Here is a 14,465-nt window from a genome sequence, read left to right as displayed (position 1 = left end):
GACCCACATAGTACTACTGAGGACAAAACCTATATAGAAAGTTGGAATAACAGGTAGGCTTTTACAAGTAGGTGCTGCAAAATATGTTGTGTGGTACATTTGGGCAGGGCTTATGTAGCCGTGTAGCATTCCTTTTCAATGAGTTAGTTGTAACCAGAAGTCTGTTGAAACCAGATGACGATGTAATAGTTGCGTGTTAACATGGACAGGGCTGTCATGCCTATGGCAGGGTGTATGACAGGTTGGGACTGAGGGTTTCTCGAGGGGAGATATGAGGAAGCCCTTAGTGTGTCTTTGTTCTGTGAGTTACAGCTATTGTTCTCTGATCTTCATGATCACGTTTCAAGTGTCTTGCCATGAACTGGAATGGTTATAATGAGTCAAGTGCATTATTGTTCTTACAACTTGCCTCAGCTGTAACTGTATGTGGCTTCCCTCACAAGGTTTTAAGGATTGTCAATGCTGATAATGAGTTCAAGGTGGTATGATTTTTATGTCTTCAGCCACATTTCTTTTGCTTGTCCCTGGTGTAAGGGACATCGGAAGCTGTAATCCATCAGTCCCTTGCAGGACTGAAGTGGAGGTTTGTGAACTGTATCCAAGAATGAGATCCAGTATTTTCACAGTGGTGTATCTTCTGAAAAAACACTCTTTTCCTTCCTCACCAGTTTCCCCCTGGGAATTTTAAGGATTACTAGACAATGCTTTTATTTCTGCTTTAGAAGATGAGATCAGTGATTCCTGTACTGATGGGTGTTGGTGGTGGGCTTGACAGGTAAAGGTGGTGTTATCACTGTACTGTCCTCTCATTCTGATCTGTCATGAAACCATGAGGAGGGTGCCACAACTCTTTCTATGTCACTAATTTTGTTCTTTCCTTTAGAAACCTGGATATTCAGTGTGGCCAGGATTACTATTGTCCAGCTGGCCATTTCTGCTTCCTTAATAAAGTATCAGCATAGTAGTGATATTGGAAAAGTGTCCTTCTGTATGTTAATAACAGTAGTTCTTTAATATGCATACTTAAACTGACATCATAGTCTGCTGTTGTTCCAGCCACTTATCTTGAAAATGAAATAAAAACTCAGATTAAAAGCAGTGGTTCCTAATCTATGAGCTGTGTCCTGCTTGCTGGTCTCAGAAGTAGAGCAGAGGAAACGTGCTAAAGCCCGGCCAACGGCTAACCACTTCATTATGAAATGCAGGAGTTGAATCGGCTTCTTCAGAGCACAACAGAGACAGAGTATGAGATTGCTTTTTTCCTGGAGAAGACCTCCACCTCTTCCTGATTGAATTGGTATTAATTACACTTGCTTCCTGAGATTCTACCCCTGCTTAGACTCTTCCTCCCTGGGCTGTCTTCCTTCTTTGAAATCTTTGGAACGGGCAACACTCTTTTTCAGTGCCATTCTTAGACCCTCAGTGAAGTAAGTTTATGTTCTCTGCTCAATTTATTTATTTTTGATAGATATGTTCTTCAGTTTGGCTATTATAATGCAGTAGCATTTCTGTGAAGCATTTCAATCTTCTTGTAAGAGTTGCACACAAATTTTAAAATGCTTGTATGTGCAGTAGAAAAGCACTTAAACTTCATTATAATCTGTAAAACACAGAAAAACAGATTTCGAGTAACAAGGAAATTCTCGTATCTTAGCTATAGGAGCTACTATTACAAAACACTGTGCAGTGAAGGGCATTCATTTAATATAAATGAGAAAAATCATGTAGTGTGGTGTGGGAATTATGCCTTGGTTGATAAGGAAGGAGTATGAATTGATTTCCTATGAAGTACTTTGTTATGTAAGTCACTGGTAAAACTAAAGAGAATTAATAAAGATGATATGTTGCACTGCAATAATTGGGAAAAGCTGTTTATGAATAGGTGAAGTCACACACAGTCTAGCTGCTTCTGTGGTTTCTTAATTTGGGTGTGGTTTAATTCAATCTTAATACAGGAACCTTCAGGATTTTGAAAACAACTGCTTTGTGTGTAACTGAGGAAATCCATTCTCTCTCTGAGCAGTCAATAACAACAGCACCATTACAGAGTCCCATTTCTGAAAAACACTGACTGGAAGTATTTCCCTGTGGTAGCTACCTATTCCAGCTGAAGCCTTTCAGCATCAGCCAGTTAGTGCTCCTCAGTCCACAGGGCTTTAGAGTCTTCTCTGGCACAGCTGGTGTTATGCACAGTTTCAGACCATTAAATTTACCTGGAATTTCTGGCTTCCTAACCTAAGAATCCAGGATCAAATTTTGATTCAACTGAAGCTGAGGAAGGGAGTGGCTGGTGTCCTAATGCTACCAATAATAAGCATAAATAAGTAGGGAAATAATAAGCAGGTAAAAGGATTATTTGGCATTAAGCCAAACTGATGTATTTTGGAATTGCCAATGAGAATTGTACAGTTCTCACATTTGCCATTTGCATGACATCATCTGGGGTTCATGAATCTTTTTCAGAATATGCATGATCTTTGGACCATCCCCCAAAACCTGCAAAAATCTTGAATTTGAATACTGTGATTAATCTGCTGAGCTTGTGGTTTGCTGTCCTGAAACGTTTCACTGCAGGTGCTAGAAGGCATTGTGTATCTTAGCCTGTGTGAATGCTTGTCCTTGTGCAGCTGATGATGAGCAATTTCGACCATGTTGATTCAAGCATTTGTCAACAAAGCACTTAATTTTTTTAGTGTGCTGTTACACACCATAAATCTATGCCCCCTCCTTGGAGGGATCCTGACTTCATTGCATGTGGGCAATTATTTGAATGGGACAGCAACAGTAATCGCTGCTAGCAGTTGTTTCAGTTTGGGGGGCTGCAGTTGCTTGCTGGCTCTGAACCTGATTTAAAAATTAAATGTAGGAGACAAGGGAAAGGACACGGGTATTAATAGCATTGAAAAAGCAATGGGTTAACTCAGTCTCTTTTGGTTTTGCTTGTTTTTTTTTATTGCCTGGCACATGTGTAGTTTGGAAAGGACAGTGGTCAGGAAATGCTTGTGGCAAGATTGTGTGTGTTCCACACCCAGAGGCTGAGAGAAAGCCCTATTCTCCTCCTGCTCGTCACATGCGTTTATTCTGGTAATGATTTACTCTGGGCAAAGTATGCTGCTCATAACTTAGCAAATATAAAAGACCAATCTCAACGGTTACAGAGATAATGGGGAGTAACTGGATTTGACTGTGGCCATGTCTACAAAATTCTATATGTTTTCAAGTTCTAAGGTTTAAAAATCATGCTCCGAAGTGATTGTAAGAAATAGATGCAGCTGAAAGCCGGAGAAATGTGAGTCCTCCCCTGATGTAACCCACCTGCTTGGTTAGGCCATTTGGGCTTTCCCTTGCACCTCTGCTGCTGAGACGAAATTTAGAAAGCAGCATTGGTGGAGGTGTGGTTATCATGACAGATCTTCTTACGCTGTCTTCCTTAGCTTTTACTTATGTTTTGCAATCTCTTCTTTTCTTTCTTTCCCCTGTTTCCTCCTTTGTGACTTCTCTCTGATGTTTTTCTTTTTCCTCCCATCTTCCCTGCTTTGCCTGCGTGCACAGGATGGAGTTCAAGATCTCCCACAGTGGAGGAAGAAGCTGCTCTTCCCTGTGGTGCTAAAAGGAGTTAATCTAAAAGAGGCTTCCCAGCATGTTCATGCAACGGCATGTTGGTGATAAAGAGGCTGCTGATCTGGTGTGGTCAAAGTTTGGCTCCCTACTAGTAAGGTAGGAGAGTGGGAATTATAAATTCCGCAGGTTGGCTTGGTGCTGAACTACTTGTCCTTGCGTTTTGCTATGAAATTACACAGTGCACTTTGCCTCTTCCCATTCCAGCTGCCTTACAAGCACTGAAGAGAAAAAAGAGATACGAGAAACAGTTGAATCAAATTGATGGGACACTTTCGACCATTGAGTTCCAGAGAGAGGCATTGGAAAATTCCCACACCAACACAGAAGTGCTAAAGAATATGGGTTATGCTGCACAAGCTATGAAAAAAGTACATGAAAATATGTAAGTGCTTTCTAATAGCTTTCAAGTTGAGCTTGCTAACCACTTTCAAAATGGTTCATCGCTACAGACTATTGTATCAAGTCAGCCAGTTTTGACTTCATTTTTGGTTCAGGCATTTAATGTCAGGAATGCTATTGGTGCTGTAGTGTTATTTTTGGCAGAAAAATATCTTTTCTTAACAGCGAGTCTAGAAGGAGGTCCACGTAACTAGAGAGATCTATATGGTACCTGTTTTGTTTTGGGTTTTTTAAGTCTGCCTTGGGAGTGGAAACTGGCCCCTGCCCTTGGTTTTTCCAGAAGAAAACTTAGTTGAAGAAACTAAGTGCACTCTTTTCCTCAAAGTCCATAAGCTGGACTATGTGATTCAAAGTACTAATTAGACCTGAATAAAAGAGATGGTAATTTTTTTGTCCGTGTAGTATTTTTTATATGTCCTATATTGTTTCATGAGGCATTTTCCTGCCTGAATAAACAGAGTTAAATCAGAAAGGTTGTTCTGGGAGAAGTAAACAGGAACTGAAACAATAATGAAGTTAACAATAAGGGGAAGCTTTTAAATTGGGTATAGTCCTGTTAAGTTCCCCTCAGTTCTGGTGAAAGCTTAATATCAAAAAATATCCATCCGTAAAGATGCTGACCTCGGGAAGGAGATGGGATCTGCCCAGGAGATGTGACTGTTGGCTGGCGGAAGTATGAGAAGCACAGAGAGGGAGGGAGACACAGACTATTGCAGTTTGACTTTTGTTATAATCCCAAAGTGGAAGAAATTGGACTGGCTAAAACACACAGGAGCTTGCCGGGAAACATTAAGGTGTTAGGTGAGGGAAACTATTCCCTGTGAGTTCTGCTGTTTATACAGCCATGGGCATAAAAAGAAAATAGGGTCTGCTCAAGTTTTTCTGAGTGTCTTCTGTAGGATTTGAGTGATCTGTCTTTAAAAAATGTTTCCATGTTGTCTTGCCAGGGACTTGAACAAAATTGATGATTTGATGCAAGATATCACTGAACAGCAAGATGTTGCCCAGGAAATTTCGGACGCTATCTCAAACCGAGCCGCCTTTGGTGATGAGTTTGATGAGGTTAGTACTTCAGGCCTGTGAGTTTTAGCTGTTACATGACTCCGTAGTTATTTTGTTGTGCAGTGGCTTGTTCCGGTGGTTTGCTTCTCAAAAGGTGTGGATGTGAAATTCCTTGGTTCTAGCTTACCCTATCCAGGACATTTTTATAATTTATATATTTAAAAAATAAAATTAATATATATAATATCATAAAAATATATATGTAAAATATAAAAATATTTTTTATTTATATAAAAACTTTAAGAAAGGCAATTTTAACTGCACTCCGGTAATTGTTATTCTCATTTGTACCATGGAAGGAGGAGGTCACTAAAACATGTAATTTGTACTGCTCCAAGTGGACATTGAAACATATAATTTTTTGTGCTCCAAATAGACATCCGTTTGACTAAGTGCATGTTCCTATGCCACGAGCAGGCTGCTGTTCACAATTCTGAATGTTTGGACCAGTTTTTTAAGGTTGTTTTTGGTGCTTGGAGATGCAGGTCCTTTCCCTGTTTTCCAGCTTTTCTCCAGAAGTGGATCCATTAGGTAGCAGTAATTCCTGTTGGAGGCAATAAGGTTTCTTCCTTCAGCTCTTTTCTTCTGAAACCCCCACAAGGCACTTAGGACCTTCTGATAATTTGTTGCAGTAGCTTTCATCCAGTGTCCCTGGACTTGATTTTGTGTATCTAAGCAGGGCATTACTTATTTCTGATCCAGCCATGGCTTGAGGACTCAAGGGTCAAGTATACTCAAAATTCTTGCAATCTGTGGAATGCAGAGCTGGGGATCAGGCTCAGTATCACAACCAGTTTGGTTTTGGTTTTTAACTATGTTTTAAAACGACCAAGCGCTAGGGATCATTTGAAGAATGTCCTAAAGAATCAAGCAATTCACTCCCTCCGCAACTAATTCATTCCTATGTGCCCAAATGGACAACAAAGAAAAATACATAGGCTATATCATATTTGCTTGACTGGGGGGGGGAGGAGTTCAGCAGATTCATATAACTTCATTCAGTAGCTATAATTTGTTGAAAATAGTAATGATTCCTTGTATTTTGTTCCCATTATCTGCTTTCCTATTTTTCCACTTCGAATGTAAGTAGACTTTTCAAGAAACATTTAATCAGTACTGGCACAAGGAATGGGATTTAGCCTGTATAAACTGGGCTTCAAACAACTGAAAAACATAGTGCCACCCCTAACAGCTATACAGTGTCCCTTATTTTTCATCAGTGCTTAACTTTTAGGAGCCTAGATTTAGTAAGTGTGTTGTAGATTAACCTGGAAGTTCCTAAGAGATACTAGTCTAAGTTGATGGTCATGTTTCCGGTTCTGGGAAAATAAGCCACTGTCACATGGGGCATCATTGTACCAGCATCTGCCTTTGCATAGGAGCCTAATACTTATAGCACTTGTCCAGTAAGTGGGAAACCTGGTTTGCAGGCCACTTCAGTTTAAGAGCGCTAGAATCAATGACTTAATTGCTGGGTTATGAGGTGATTTGTGTTGCAGGATGATACTTAATTTTATTTTTCTGAAGGACATTTTGACCACACACTTGGATTTCCTCTTCACATGTGTGCCACGGGTGTAAGGAGATCATGGAAGCGTGTAATTTCTATTGATCCAGATAGACACAAAAACATAAGGGTTCTTTCTCCCTGGGTTGACACAGTGTATGCCATGAAGAATGCACAAAAGCTCTGTCCTACCTGAGTAGGATGCTCACTGGGAGGGATGATCCTTGCCTGGAGGCCTATTTCTGATGACCAAATGCAAAATACACACATTCCAGTGGACAGAGCCTGGAACCTGAGAGTTCACGTGACATCTTCCCTCTGCTCTCTTTTTGGCCTAGGTTCAAGAGGGAGAAAGGGGATTTGTTACAGCTATTGCAATACTCCACAGCCTAGCTGTAGAGCAATTCCTGAGCTGTGGGAAATATAAGTTAAATCCATGCTTGAGGATGAGAAGAACTTAAAACTGAGTCTCCCACTTCGAGAGACAATGTTCTAGCCATTACATTATTTTGTTAAAGGTGTAGGGGTCATGATCACGGTATCCTTTACCCTTTTTTTTTTTTTTTCTTTTTTTTTAAAAAGAGCCCGGCATGGGCTGATACCACTTACCTGAGCTGTGGGAAATATAAGTTAAATCCATGCTTGAGGATGAGAAGAACTTAAAACTGAGTCTCCCACTTCGAGAGACAATGTTCTAGCCATTACATTATTTTGTTAAAGGTGTAGGGGTCATGATCACGGTATCCTTTACCCTTTTTTTTTTTTTTCTTTCTTTTCTTTTAAAGAGAGCCTGTCATGGCTGACACTACCACTTAGTTGTTTACTTGTTCAGCAGAGGTTGGCAAGGACTAATTTGGTGTGGGAGAGGGTTAGATGACCATCTAGAGGTCTTCAGAAATACCTCTTTCCATTGACTTTGCAACAACTTGGGCACTAACTTTTTAAGAAGCTTGTATTCACAGCACTGACTGAGGCCCTTAAAGGACAGACATTTGCACCTCAGCTAAGTGCCTAAGTTAGACATTGGGCCCCAACTCGTACATTTCCTTGAGATCAACTGTGAATTGAACATCATCAGGTGTTTCACCTGATGCTGAAATTTTTAGATGATATCCTAGGATTTGCATTGTGAACTAGGTCAGGTAGGCAAACTGTAGCCTTTTTTTGGCCTTAAAATATAAAACCATGAGAAAGTAAGTTTAGGAAGGCCTGTGGTGGCTATGTAATTATTTTAACTTCCGTGTTGGTGATAAGCAAGGTATAAATGGGTAGGCAAAGCCCATTTCAATACCTAGTAGATCTCACTTTGCTACAGCCACTTTTTCCCCAGCCACTTTTGCCCATTGTTTCTTTGTAAACCATTTTATCAATGTGGCAAAGGTGAATTTCTCTACAAATATGTAATATTTAGCTTCCTTTCTTTGGGAAACTCCAGCCAAAGAATAAGTCTGTGGCTTTTTTAAAAAATGTATAGCCTTTTTATTTTTAGTATTAAACAAGTGGATTAGATCATCTGTCCAAATCAGCTTCTGCAGCTAAAAGCCCAAGAGTGTTATGTGCTCCAAGAGTGAATAACAGGACCCAGGAGGACAGCTCTGATTCAGCGCTGCTTTGAAATCATATATAATCCTGGACTTGTGTGATATGGCTGAAGCATAATGTTTAATGACAGTCTACCTTATAAGCAGTGGAAGCTGTTTGCTTTTTAAAATGGGAGAAATCGCACATTAAAATTAGAATCTGTTAAAGGGTACAGGGAACAAACCTAAGGATGGCAGAGGGACCTTTTGTTTTTCTTGTGTTTGCCTTTTTGACAAGTATTATGCTGCCATCAGTTTTCTTTCTAATTTTATTCCTTGTCCCGTTTCTAACTATTATTGTCTTTCTTTCAACTAAAGTTTATTGTTATCACCCACATTTAGTAAAAATTATACTTGTGATATGCTGTTTTTTAATATTTGTTTTCAGGTGTGAACTGTTTTTTTTCAGTAGTGCTTTGCTTCATGGTGGTTAAATGTGCCCTTGCCTGAGATCACTGTCAGGACAATGAATTTGTAAATAATGTTTTCCTTGAATTTAGGATGAGTTGATGGCAGAATTAGAAGAACTGGAGCAAGAAGAATTGAACAAGGGAATGAGAGATGTCAGGTTGCCAAGTGTTCCGTCCACATCGCTGCCTTCTCGCCCTGGTAAACTGCCTGCTTGCCATTTTACATTTCTCATGATTAAGCCATGCTGTGAGAAGGAGGAGAGGGAGATAGAGTTCCAAATATGTATTTAGCTCTGTTTTAACTTTTAAAGTATTATAGATTCCTTTTCCTATTTTTGTATCTGTTTATCAGAAAAAGCAGAGTGGAATTCTGGTTTGCTGTATGAAAGCATTTAGGATCAAATTCTCTGTAGATTTGAGGAGACAAACTCAGGGAACTTGACCTTGCACATATACTGATGCATCTCCTACTGAAATGCAGTGAGATCACTGAGGAATGGGAAGACTTTTTTTTTTCTTTTTGGCAATTAAATCCTTAGTCTTTTTTAATTAGAGTCTGACCTAGATTCAAAATGTTTGCGTCACAAAGATCCAGCTTTGTAGGGTAGTGGTTTGATATTTGCCACTGGTATTTTAATTAGAAATGAAGGAGGCAGCAGGAAGTACACATTTAAAGAAATATTGTCATTCCTTTGCTTTCTTTCTACAGAACAGACTTATTCCTGGTATTAAGCAGTAGTCTTATTTTTCTGTAGTTCTGCCCTGTTCATTTTGAATTAAGCCAGAAACGGTCAATTTTTACTACACCTTTCACCATGTCCCTGTTGTCCTCTATCAGCTGAAAGACTTGCTGTGTACTGATGCTAGTAAAAGAGTATAAATATTTGGTGGTAAGGACAGGACACATGTGACACAGGCTGTTTATGGTGCATTCTGCTGCAGAACAGGTTACCTAGACCAGCTCAGCTCAGAGACTCTTAACGTGTGTTTTGGCAGATGGCACTTAAATCCTGAGAAGCAGTTTACAGTGTTCAAACTGGGATTGTGGCCTCATCTACTGAAGTCAATTGCAGAACAGCTAGTAAAAAAAGAAAAATGCAGTCTGGGCATTTATGGCTTGTTCATACATCCTCTTCCAGATCCAGCTGTGCCAGTTGACATTTTTATTAAACCCAGGCCATCTCCATGTGCTTATCACTATCTTAATTTGCTACTTCATCTGTCTGTATGGCTGCTTCAGGCAAAATTAGCTGGTTATAATTATATAGTTTAAGGCCTTGCAAAACCGGCTCATCTTTTCTGAAACTCAGTGCTTACTGTTACACTGCAATAGCAAAATAAGAACAGTTAATGGTTCTAGAATGCTTCTAATTGGAGATGCATGTTATCCTCCTGATTTTAGCGATGAGGAAACTGAGATGGAGCAAGGCATAGTGACCTTCCTCAGTTGCACAGTAAGCCAGTGGCACTTGCAGAGTAGGGACTGGACCCCTGGTCTCCCATGTCCTTCTCCCACCTTTAATTCCCAAAGGTGGTAGTTGCAGCCCCTCTCAAGATGGTGGCCCCCAGCCATACGGCTGCCACAGGCGTGAGCCAACTGGCTGCTGTAAACGTACACACAAGGGTGTTGCACCCAGTAACAGTGTTCCACTGATGTTTGGAGGAATGCAAATCCTGACATGCACAGCCCACAGGTGGAGACAGCCTGAGGTTGAACCTGGGCTGTAGGGCATCCAGTTTGTAGGTCAGTGAATGAAGACTATTTGGGTGAGGTTTCAGTTCAGTGAATGTGAAAGATGTGTGACAGATTTGGGTAAAAAAAAAAAAAAAAAAAAGAGAGAAAGTGCATGTGGGACCTGGTACAGAGCTGGGCATTGCTGTTGCTGTGAACACAGCAGTTAACTGATGTAACCTGAACAAAGTAAGTTCAGGAATTGCTTTCTCCCTTTTAATAAATGGCACCTCTCATTAAAATGGGGTGAGTCCATTTGGAGACTGATCCTGCACCTGCAGAACTCTTCAGCACTATTTGGAAAGGTAGCATGATGCACAGATGGCCAGGGGTAGATCACTCGTGCCCACTCAAGTGGTGGTGAGAGAACTGGCAGCATTCTTGTGGACATTTGCTCTCTGTGACAGCTTTTAGAGATTAAATGTGTTTTCTGCGGGAGTCTTTCAGTAGGAGTTACATCAGACCTATCTTATTAACCTCAGGGTTATATGTGGGATAATGGTGGGGCAAAATAGTCGCATTTCTCATAGCTTCATTACTGCATTACCTATGTTTAGCTTGCTACTTAGTACATTGATCCGAGATCTTCAGACTGAAAAGCACTATGCAAGTCCTCATGCTAACGAATAAAATGGTTCTGACTGTTACATTAGTTGATGGTTATTGTTAATCTCTCTTTCTCTGCAGCATCGACCAGGAAAAGAGCAGAGGATGAAGATGAAATGAAGCAGCTGGCTGCCTGGGCTTCATAAGAGCATGGTCTTTTTATAACACTGAACATTAGAGCTGTAATGCTGTTTTATAACCGTACCGATTTAGTGTGGTTGCATTTCACACAGGCTGGGTTTTTTTATGGCCAATCTTGCTAAGAAGTAGTGTTGCTTCCATATTACAAAAGTAATTTAAAAACGAACAAACAAAAAAATGCAATAGTTGCCAAAACCTCCAAGCATCAAAGGTTTTTTTTTTTCAGCCTTGGCGAGAGATTTGTTTTGTTATTAGTATCAGTTTTTATTAGGTAATGTCTTACTATATCTTGCTGGTTTGTAAAACCTGTGTGCCTCACTTATACACACAGCTGGATTCATTGTTGAAATGAAAAAGTTCAATAAGTCATCAAGGCCCTATCCTGGAGGGTTATTTGGTTCAGACTATTTGAATGTTAGCAAAACAGCTTTATACATGTCCTGACTTGCAAGTTCCTTTGAGGCCAACAGCTAATAGCCATTCATTTGGGCATGGAGATTTAAAGAGTCTGCCTGGAGCAACTTCTGGTGTCCTAGATATTAAGAGGAGACTCTTCTGTAGATTTTTTTGAAGTGGGATAGGTTTTCTGTTTTGTTTTACTTTGGCCAGAATATCCCATGCATTCCTATAGGTCAACTTGAATCATATTTTGAACTATTTCCAACTCAGTTAAAGAACAGTTTTACACTGATTGGGGAAAATGAAATGTCCAAGTTCTTACAGATGCCTGCCAAACAAAACTGATTTCCGTTAACCCTGTAAAAAATCCAGAAGAGATTTGACCTTCCTGTGTTCTTCTCCTCCACTGTGTCTTCTAGGGTGAGTCTTTACTTTGTATGATGATACCCATCCTCAAAGGAATTAGTAACGCATTTTTTTAATTATACAATTTCAAAAAAATTTTAATTTCTGAGCATTCAGTTCTTTTCTCTCATTCAGTTTCTGAATGGAAATAATACCACCATGTTGTATTTGAAATGCCTTTCTAACCCTGGTTAAAAGCTGATTCTGAATTACTTGTAAAGTTGACGTGTTATTGTCCAACTGACAGTTTTTTAGCTTAAGGAACAAATGCCATTCTGAGTGCTGAAGTACTACGTATATAGAGAAATCACTGTTCAAATACAAAACAAAAATTAAATAGGCTGCTTTGTACTAATAAATTTTATTAAATAAGACTTAAGCTCTATGCTAGTAGCCTGCTGTCAATCACAAGGAAATAGTAAAACACTGTGGAGTTCCTAGGGATGTGGGAAGCAGAGTCACATTGATCTAGGTTTCTTGTTTTCAAATTAATTTAAATTTACTGGTGATTGAACCACTTGGGGAATAGTGGGAGACCTGGTTTCTGTAGATCTATAGCAACAGAAGACTGACCCCTTCTCCTGTGGGCTTTAGCCTGTGACTTGCTGGGTGTTTAGCTTCAATAGGCTACAATAGGCTCCGGCTTATTGGATTTTAGGTTAAGCATAAACTAATGTGTGTTTCTGGACACGGCGTGCTGGCATGCTCAGAACTTTTCAAGTTGAGTTCCATAGATGAAACCCAAAATACACAAACCCTGTGGAGAGATTCAGTTTTTCAGGACTTTGTCATACTCGGTAGTGGAATTGCTTTTGGTTTGCATCCATATGAAAGGAGAATCAAGCCTTGTCACTTTACTTCGGATAAATTTCCTACTGGAAGAAAGTAAGTGTGTTAATTCTGTCCCAAAGTTTGGAGGTACCAGGAAAATTCTCCCTTTCTGTTGAGAGTAGAGAAAACCTGGAACTATTCAATTCTTTGTTTTTTTAAAAAAAACCCCAAAACCTAAAGACCTGCCTTAAATTTAAAAATATATTTTGAACTCTCAGTAGGAAACCAAACACTAGCAGAATGTTACTCAGTTTTAATGCTTGCTGAAATTCAGGATGAGATGCCAGCTGAAAGCAGGCATATTTAATAAAATAAGAAATATTCTGAGTTATTTAGAATCCACTTGCTAATCCTCTTGGCTGGAATCCTGTTTTCAAGGTATGCAGCCTATGCAAGTCTATGAATTGGGTATAGAAGGTATTAGCGTACCATGCGAGGCTGGCCATGTGCTTGTGGACACATCTGGTATTTCTAAATGTGAGGCCATGCCAACATAGTCCTGTGCTTAGCTTGGAAAAGTTGGTTTCTAGCATCTGTCCTTGGTTAAATTAGTAGTTTTCCAATACTTGGCACTTACGTAGTACTTAGCATATTTAAAATGCTCCACAACCTAATGAAAGTAGGTCTCTAAGCTTCCAGTTTGAAACTAAAGTGATTTTAAGTTTGCTTTGGAAGATGTGGACCTGCAGTTTTTGTGCAAGAACTTCCCATGTGAACACCCTGCAGGGGGAAAAAAGTCCTAGGGAAGGTTTTCTCCTTCGCAAGCTAGCGTCTGACTGCTGACCTCCAGCAATGTTTTGGCCAAGTGTTGGTCCTGGGAATCTTCAGGTGTCTTCAGCTTATTGGTTTCAGACCAGGTACTTTAGGAACAAAATTTCTGAAGGGTGAAGAAAAACTGGTCGTTTGGGTGAGCTTCTCTAAAAGCTTGTGTGTAGTGGCTGGTGATTCTGGAGGACAGAGTCCCATAGCAATTCACAGGCTAGGACACGTGTGGTTGGTGAAGCTATACTCAGAAGTACTATAGTCGTGTCCACAAACCAAAATACAGTATGGACCTCCAGAACTGAAGTGCTTGTTGCCATATTGGTTTGGGAGATGGTAGATGACTGGTTTTCTTCAAAAGCAAAGGGGTTCTAGGGATTTAATTCAGCTGAGGAGGTGGCTCTTTCCTGTGTAAATTCAGATGGCGCTGGGACAAATGGCTCTTCCTTTTTTGAACATCGGTCTCTCTTCATGCCAAGATGGTGTTTGTTTAGTATGTAAGCAGACGAGAGTGAGTGGTGTCAATGTGTTACTGTAAACGTACTCTCTATTAACTGGAACATACTTTACGAGAGGACTGTGGCAGCAGATGGTGCACTATAGCTGACTTCCTTTCTTGTTTCTTATTTATTTTGAGAATGTTTTGTTCTCTTAACAGGCTTGGACACTTTTAATCTGGATAGCTTTAAAAGGGGGAAAATAGATTAATAAAAAGTAAAAAGGATTTATATATATATGTGCTGTAAATAAATACTTTGGTGTCATATTTGTGTTATTTCATTGTATTAAATTTATTTTCCTACCAGGCAAAACTGTAAGTACTCTCCTTACACTGTCATTAGGATACAGTGCTCTTTAGAGGATGTGAGGATATTTTTGAAACATTTTTTAATATATTAATCTTTCAACATCAGGTTAGAATTCAAGAATTCTTCAAAGGTGATTTGGTTTAAAAAACCAATCAAACAAAAAAACCCCAGTGTATGCTGTGGTGTTTGGGCTGCATTCCT

General features: G+C 39.7%; 1 protein-coding gene across 1 annotated transcript; it reads left to right on the top strand.

Annotated features, from left to right (window-relative positions):
- The first annotated feature begins 1,358 nt into the window (after positions 1-1,358).
- CHMP4C (charged multivesicular body protein 4C) lies at positions 1,359-12,237 on the top strand. Its single transcript, XM_019470230.1, has 6 exons — positions 1,359-1,427; positions 3,553-3,717; positions 3,826-4,003; positions 4,968-5,082; positions 8,670-8,778; positions 10,999-12,237. Exons 3-6 carry the CDS (start codon positions 3,960-3,962, stop codon positions 11,061-11,063), a joined length of 333 nt encoding a protein of 110 aa, XP_019325775.1. The 5' UTR covers positions 1,359-1,427; positions 3,553-3,717; positions 3,826-3,959; the 3' UTR covers positions 11,064-12,237.
- Positions 12,238-14,465: the final 2,228 nt, after the last annotated feature.

The sequence above is a fragment of the Aptenodytes forsteri genome, unplaced genomic scaffold (genome assembly GCF_000699145.1).
Source record: "Aptenodytes forsteri isolate BGI_AS27 unplaced genomic scaffold, ASM69914v1 Scaffold206, whole genome shotgun sequence".
NCBI classification, from domain to species: domain Eukaryota; kingdom Metazoa; phylum Chordata; class Aves; order Sphenisciformes; family Spheniscidae; genus Aptenodytes; species Aptenodytes forsteri.
Note: the sequence above shows the minus strand (reverse complement) of the source record. Positions and strands in the feature narration are given on the sequence as shown.

Excerpts from the sequence above, each read along its gene's own strand:
- CHMP4C (XM_019470230.1), top strand. The coding sequence starts at position 3,960 with ATGGGTTATGCTGCACAAGCTATGAAAAAAGTACATGAAAATAT. Across the intron at positions 5,083-8,669 it reads TTGGTGATGAGTTTGATGAG|GATGAGTTGATGGCAGAATT; the intron begins GTTAGTACTTCA and ends CCTTGAATTTAG. Across the intron at positions 8,779-10,998 it reads ATCGCTGCCTTCTCGCCCTG|CATCGACCAGGAAAAGAGCA; the intron begins GTAAACTGCCTG and ends CTTTCTCTGCAG.